The following is a 7,459-nucleotide window of genomic DNA, read 5'->3' as shown; positions in this document are numbered from 1 at the left end:
CTAACATTTAATTAAGTTTTTTTTATTTTATTTTAAATTGTAGAGATGTCTTTAAAAGAAGATTTTTGTTCCCATGAGGTCAGAGAAACTTTAGGTGAAGACAGCTCATGCTACCTTTTAACTTGAGGTGAACGTGATTCATTTATTAAAATAATCAACAAGACCGCCCACAGCTGGCCTAGAAAAAGCTTTCCTAAATACTAAAAGCATGCAGACAGCTCAGCTTCACTTATTAGCCTGCTATAATTTGCTACTGAACACTCAGTATACATACAGTAGGCTACATTTCCTGGTAACTGGTTCAAACCTATTAAATACTGTAAGGGTTTCTAAACCGGATGAGCTGTGAGTCGTTGTTGTAGGATGCTCATGCAAGAGTTTAAATTAATTTTTCATTCTTTGAAGAAAATACTAAGTTTAACTGTCTTAGGTAAAATTGTGGTTACATTTTTTGAAAATGAAACCCCTGAGAGTACCCTGCATAGACTGTAAATAAACAGGTATACACACAAGGCATGGCAATGCTAACTGTCCCAGCTAGCCATGTTAGCTAATTTAAAATCACTTTTTTAGAAACTTTTTTTTTAAAGCTTAGAGGGAAAATTAGGGCATTTTTTCAGGTTTTATACTAGGTGTTTATCTTAAATATATCTCTCCTAGGTTATGTCCTTATATTCTTCATTCTGTGCACAGTTTCTTATTGTGTGGGATTTCCTAAATTGGGTTTTAAGACAGCTTGTTGCTGTCATGTTGAGCTGGCTGTATTTAACACATGTAAAGACATCCACAGACACACATGAATAACCCAAGTGTCTGTTTATAAAATGGTGTGTGTCCACTCAGTGCTACAGTCTAGAAATGAAGATTAGACCTTGAATTCTGCTTCTCGACTTTCTCACAATAAATTAATACATAAAAAAAAATAAAAGGCGTGTGTGCCGCTCTGTGCAGTTATAAACCTTAACAACCTCCAGGGTCTTCACTTTCTTTCACTGGTATTTTGGGGGTCGCAGCCTGAAGAGTTTGGGAACCCCTTGAGTTGGCTACTGGCTACATGAGTCCATGTTAAAAAAATCGTTTTTAAAAAGTCTAGCGCAATGAATGGAGGTCTAGGTAGAAGACAAACATAGAAACAACAATTGTTTGGGCATATATTATCTAGTGTACTTTTATTTAGGAAATAATGATATAAAATAGATAATAAGCACATAACAGAAGTCCAAACATACTAGGTTTCATCTTGTGGAAAATGTGCAGACGGGTCACATCCCTCAACAATTTTCCTTCGTTCTTTAGTTGTAGTCTTGCTTTAATATTGCATTGTTCTTTACATTGTTATGCATAAAAATGACATCTTCAGAGGTAAAGATTGAGCTTAAGTGAAAAATAAACTTCTTTGCATTTGCCACCGACTCACATCGCCCATTATCCCATAAGGTTAGAATAAAAGAGAAGTTTAATTAGGTGTAAACATATAAATATAACATAAAAGGAGTCACACTGGATTTAAATATTCCCTACGTTCGATTTTTGACTTGTAAAAATGTCTAGTTTTATTCTTTGTGTTGGATTTTTTAGGACTGTTTTATAAACCTTATATTTTTTTTTTATTTCAAATCCACAGTCCCTTAAAAATATAATATTTGCTGAAGTGTATGTACAAGCCTTCATTTTAATACCATTATGTATGCATATGTTTCTAAGAAGAATAACAAGTTTTTCTCTGCTGAGACAAAAAAAAAACTGCTTACAAAAAGTGCAAAAAGGGCGTGTTCGATTTAACTTGTCAGAGCTTTGACAATCGCTCCCAGTCTGTTTGCAGATAATATGATGTATGATTTCAGATAGGCTTATGTCACTGCACATCCATAGAAATAAACATGATCATCCCTAACACAGACAGAGGTAACGGGATGTTATTTCATATTTCTATGGGTCCATTTCTGCCCTCATGCTCGTCATTTACAGCATTTCCTCTTCTCCACATGCAGCACTCTGTTGCAGCGGGGGCACGTGTGGTACGCGTCCTTAAACCTCTTCATGAAGAAGGGAATCAGGCAGCAGCACAGGACTAACCTACAACACACATTTTAATGCACTGTTAGTGACATGTAGCACAAATATACATTTCTATATTTTACCTTTTGGACACCGAGGCAAAGTTCACTTCCATCAGTTGGTCTATTTTACATATTCAATCATAATTCTTACTCTAGTTCGTAGGTATATAAGACATTTGAATGTTTGGGCATATGGGCAATCCCTCTTTCCTCTCCTTCGATGAGGTCAACAAGATATTCACATCGCTCTTTTTGTGTGGTGTCATAAGGCGACTGTGCCAGATGGGCCAACTATGACGGGCATCCTGAAGCACACACTCACCCGCAGCAGATGAAGAGTAAGCACATGAGCCAGGCGTACGTCCCTGCTTTGTAGGTGACATTGGTCATGACCTGTTGCTGGCAGGAAGTGCAGGTCGTCATTCCTGGAGAATCCCCCAGCGCTGAATCGTAGCTCACATACTTTCTTTTGCCATCACCACTTTCCAGACCTGAACCGAGACCTCCACCTCCACCTCCACTGGTGAAGACTGATAGAGTCAGAGAGATAATTGAGGACGGAGACGGGGGGGGGGGGGGGGGGGGGGGGGGGGTCAGGAAAGTCAATTAAGTGCTAATAAAAAAATAAACGTGTCTTTAGTAGGTGTTACATCAGGTGTGTGTTTACCTGGCTGGACATTAGCACTGCTAGAGTGGTGGCCATGACCGTCGAAGGGGCTGTGGACATTGTAAACCGTCACTCCATCTGTTTGACCTTCTACATGACCAAATAAAACAGAAGAGATTGAAGAAAAAATTAAGAAAGGATGGACAAAGACAAAACTGAGTCTGTGAGGCAGTCAAACAATAATGATTGTAACCATGTGCCTGCCGACGTGTTTGCTTACCTGGTATGATGTAAGGAGGGGGTTGCTTTTTTCCATCTGCACTCATTGTGCTGCAGAGAGAGAGGGGATACAAGTTTTATAAAGGGAAAAATACACCTTATTATTATAAGCCTTGATGAAAATACCTTTAAAACTTGGAACACATTTTCCACACCTTGTCCCTGCTTAAAACTACTTGAAAATCTTCTGTCTGCCTCCAGAGGGAGCTAAAAAGAGTCACACTGTGCTAATGGGACTGTTGTCTCTTCCTGAGTGAATCACTGGTTGGTACAGTTGATTTACTGCATTGTGTAGCTGTGTTTTTTGTTGTCAGTAGCCCTCAGGGGAAACGCCCGGGGTGGACTTAGATTGAGGTGTGATGATTGACATGTTTAAGGTGTGGTGGCTCAATGAAAGGTTGTTTGTTAGTGTCATTGTCAATTCACACCGAAATAGCGTTATGTTTATAACCGTTTCCCTACTAACAGCTTTCTGTATCAACTAAAGAAGAGGCGTAATCTACAAATAAAGAACAAAACTGTCACATTGACGAACAATTTATTTTAAATAAATAGCTGCCTTGCTAAAAAAAAGAAGGAAAAAAAAGACATCTCAAGACCAACAGACAGCCATCAGTTCACAGTAGACCAGGTGGTCTGTGAATGGGTGGTTGGAGGAATAAAGTCATGTTAAACAGTAGTTGATGTGTTGGAAGGATAAACCAAAGTCTGTCATAACCCCGACAGCCTAAAAGCTCTTACTGTAAATGTAATAAGCATTCTCCTGACGTGACACTTTTCTGATCTACAAACAGGGTAACTCCACTTGTGACCTAAATTTCTTGACTACCATGGCTGCTGTATGTGTGAGAGAGAAAAAAGTAATCAGATTAGTTTCATAGCTCCATCCCATACAGGAAAAACTGGCCTAAAATATGCATATGACTGTAACTCATCTGTTTGGGCTTCTTCTTCCTCCTTGGCTCACTCTTTCCATATAAACAAACCCTTAAATACACAGCTGCTGAACTATGCATCACTCCGCTAATCTCTCTCTCACACACACACACACACACACACACACACACACACACACACACACACACACACACACACACACACACACACACACACATTCATTTTATGTATTTAGGAGGCATGGACTGTATAAGGAATGGACAGCAGACTTACTCTCCTTAAGTGAGGCCAAAAGAACGAGAGCTCCCCCTGCTGACTGGCTGCAGTCATAAACCCTACCTCCTTTATGTTAACATAAAATCCAAATTCATGTCACAGACCTTTTCACAAACCCATTTTTGTCATTAAAGGATGTCATCTTCACATTGATTTTTGATCAGTTTATCTTTTTTTGATCTGATAAGTTTTTTTTAATGAGTTATTTGATACTATATAAAATGCCATGTTTTACTGCTCTGTGGATGAATAAGCCTCCTGCATCGTCGTGTGCATGAGAAGAGTATCGGGCAGAGACAGTGAGACGCAAAGTAATGAGTATTATTATAGAAGTCATTAAACTTCCATAGTGCAAGTGTCTGTTTCAAGGTGACACAAGAATCGGTTCTGCTGTGGAAGCACCAGGATGTCAACACCGTGGTTATTCCAGCTTTTTGTTTCATGCTGCGCAGACTCTGGTTCCAAATTGCAAAACACACCAGCGCCGGTCACAGGGGTATGTTAGCTAGAGACAGCACCATGATGTCCAATTATTTAAAAGGTCTCTGGTAGGGGACATCCCATCTCTCTCTCTATTACACTGATAAAAGACACACACACACACACACACACACACACACACACACACACACACACACACACACACACACACACACACAATACCCTGTCAGATTTTCCTCAAACTATTAATGCCATGCACTGAAATGTAGCCACAGCTAGCAATGTTCATTTGAAACCTGGCAGAGATGACAGACTGCTTTGTCATCATGTCACAGTGCGTCCCACACATACACACACACACACACACACACACACACCCATATGTTTGTGTGCAGGAATGCCACTGATCTGCATGCTTTCCTCACAGACTGCCTTTCACAAAATTATCTGAAAATCTGTCTTGTGGGCAAAATGAGAGCGAATGAGTCCTATCACAGTGTTTTGTAAATGACAGGTTTCATAAACAGTAAGCTCTAAACTTTCCAGAGCTTACATGAAAGGTTATTTTGTGAAAATAATTGTAGTCTCAATAGTGTTACTACTGTTTTCCCACCAATTTAACCCACACGATGCTTTGCCTTTTCTGTCTAAAAAGGGAAATATATTTTTTTCAGTAGCTGTGTTCAGTCAGAGAAGGAAACAGCTGGGTCTATAAAATTGTTTCATGCAACCTAACTGTTTGTTTGTCTTTGAAAAAAACAGACATGTCTGATGGACGCGGCCACCGGGTGCGGCTTTTCAAAAGTTCATCTGCAACATTACAATGATGCTTTAAAACCGCACAAGTTTAAAGCTGCTGAGAAAAAAAGAAATCATCTTTTATGAGAAATGGGAAAGCCAAGACACATGACCTCAGCGAGTACAGCATCTGGATTCTATGTAGCTGGAAGTGGATGACAGGAAGACAGTTGGGTGTGACTGATCGAGAAAAACTGGCCCATGATGAGCCAGTTTTTCACTTCCATCCATTCTTAAAACTGTACATGTCAACACAAGCCTTCAAGCCTTTTAAGAGATAACACGGCGTCTTGATTTAAATATATCAGCTCTTAATCCACTGTGGTTAACAGGGCCGTCCATCGACAAACTGACGTGGAGTTCAGTGAGATGAACCAAATTGTCCTCTCAAGTTAACACCCCGAGACTTTGATTTATGGGTGTGGTTTTACTGGATGTGGTATCTGTGCTGGTCAAACCAGACTCTCTTTTTCTGTGTCAGGGGGAGGAACGTTCTCGGTCTTCCGACATGATGCGTTTCAATGATCGGGTTTAAAAAACGCTCCTTTTTCAGTAAAGTTTCTAGAAAATTAAATGTATGTAATTTATTAAGATGATCAATTCGCTCAGTTTTAGAATAAAAAATTCCAGTCTTTAATTTCTCAAGGCGTGATAACTGGTGTATTTCCTTGCTCCACCAATCAGCATGATGAACACATTATTGGATTTTAATGCCCCTTCTAAAAACATCCAATCATGAATTACTGGTGTAACGTTAAAACTGGTCTGAATATTTTTACTCTCTTACTAAGCAGCTTCTCTAATAAAAAAAAAAAAGACCTGAAGTCCAAATCAGTTTCTCTTATTTAAGAAAGTGGAAACTTGAAGAAAACTTAGAGACACCTAAACTAAAGCTACAGATCCATAGAGTGATAAATAGTTAAAACATTATTTGAGAAACACCCAAAATCTAAAAGCATTTGTTGCTTACACGTATACACATCTGTATGACGACAGATCCCAAAGCACAAAGACATGCCAACCTGAAATTCAGAAATACCTGCATCTAAACAATCTAATCAATGGACTATCATTAATCAATCGATCAGTCTTTATTTGTATAGGGCTAATTCACAACAAGTGTTATCTCAAGACGCTTTACAAAAAGTATTATCACAGCTGGATTTACCCAGCGGGGCTACACCCATGGCAGTTCCATTGTTGTTTAAAAACTCAAATATTTCAAAGGGAGAGGCAACAAATCATGTGTGACCAGGAATAAAAAAAAAAAACTGAAGTTGAACCCCTGCAATTTGAAGTTGTACTTCTTCCAGTTAAAGATGAAAGGTTCAGGTCACAACAGATTCGATGAAGCTTATAAGACAAAAAATAGTCATTGTCATCGAAAGAACAAATATATCCCTCTTAGATCGAATCTTTTCTGAAGGACCTACTGTAAGTTATCTGTCTTTGAATTTCATTTATTGTTGTTGAGTGGATCTCGTTTAATCCTGTTCCAACTTTACAGTGATTTGACCCAAGTTTTTCGAAGTATGTTTTCTATCATCAAACTGGTTTTTCAGAAGATTTAATTAAATTCTAAACCACAAATGTCAAAAGACAAAGCTACTGACAGTAACTTAACTGTTACGTTAAATCCTGTTAACAGTTTAAAATGTTGGCCACCAAAACCCAACAGACTCTTAGATTCATTTCTTACCTTGGTAGAGTGTTGCAGTTGCAGTGTGTGTGTGTGTGCGTGTAAGCTGCTTCTGATGTAGAGTCCAGATAACTGAGACGTCCACCTCTTTCACCTGTACCTGTACAAGGTTTCTCTTTAGCCCCGCCCACAGCCAGCCGACATCCACAAAGACGTGAATACGCAGCAGGAATGAGTCACTCAGCAGTTTAGGTGTAGTTCTACTGGTCTTTTTTAACTTGTTCTTTGTTCTTGGCAGATTATTGAGGGAGTGCATGCGTGTGTGTGTGTGTGTGTGTGTGTGTGTGTGTGTGTGTGTTTCACACAAATGTGAAAAACCAGTTCCACTCCTGCTGCTTTGTGTTTCTAGAACAGACAGAACCAAAAAGTATCTGAGGCAATCCTCAGAGTTTTTGTGTTGTA

The 7,459-nt window shown here is 39.1% G+C and overlaps 1 protein-coding gene across 1 annotated transcript; it reads right to left on the bottom strand.

The window, feature by feature from the left end:
- Window positions 1-1,152: 1,152 nt before the first annotated feature.
- On the bottom strand, window positions 1,153-7,111 carry litafd (LITAF domain containing). Its single transcript, XM_079366126.1, has 5 exons — window positions 7,058-7,111; window positions 2,948-2,997; window positions 2,728-2,817; window positions 2,383-2,590; window positions 1,153-2,076 (listed from the first exon to the last, which is right to left on the bottom strand). The coding sequence occupies exons 2-5, from the start codon at window positions 2,991-2,993 to the stop codon at window positions 1,959-1,961; spliced, it is 462 nt and encodes a 153-aa protein (XP_079222252.1). The 5' UTR covers window positions 2,994-2,997; window positions 7,058-7,111; the 3' UTR covers window positions 1,153-1,958.
- Between the last annotated feature and the right edge of the window lie 348 nt (window positions 7,112-7,459).

The sequence above is a fragment of the Symphodus melops genome, assembly GCF_947650265.1.
Source record: "Symphodus melops genome assembly, chromosome: 17".
NCBI lineage: Eukaryota > Metazoa > Chordata > Actinopteri > Labriformes > Labridae > Symphodus > Symphodus melops.
Note: the sequence above shows the minus strand (reverse complement) of the source record. Positions and strands in the feature narration are given on the sequence as shown.

Excerpts from the sequence above, each read along its gene's own strand:
- litafd (XM_079366126.1), bottom strand. The coding sequence starts at position 2,993 with ATGAGTGCAGATGGAAAAAAGCAACCCCCTCCTTACATCATACCAG. Across the intron at positions 2,591-2,727 it reads CAGTGCTAATGTCCAGCCAG|TCTTCACCAGTGGAGGTGGA; the intron begins GTAAACACACAC and ends TGACTCTATCAG. Across the intron at positions 2,077-2,382 it reads TTACTCTTCATCTGCTGCGG|GTTAGTCCTGTGCTGCTGCC; the intron begins GTGAGTGTGTGC and ends TGTGTGTTGTAG.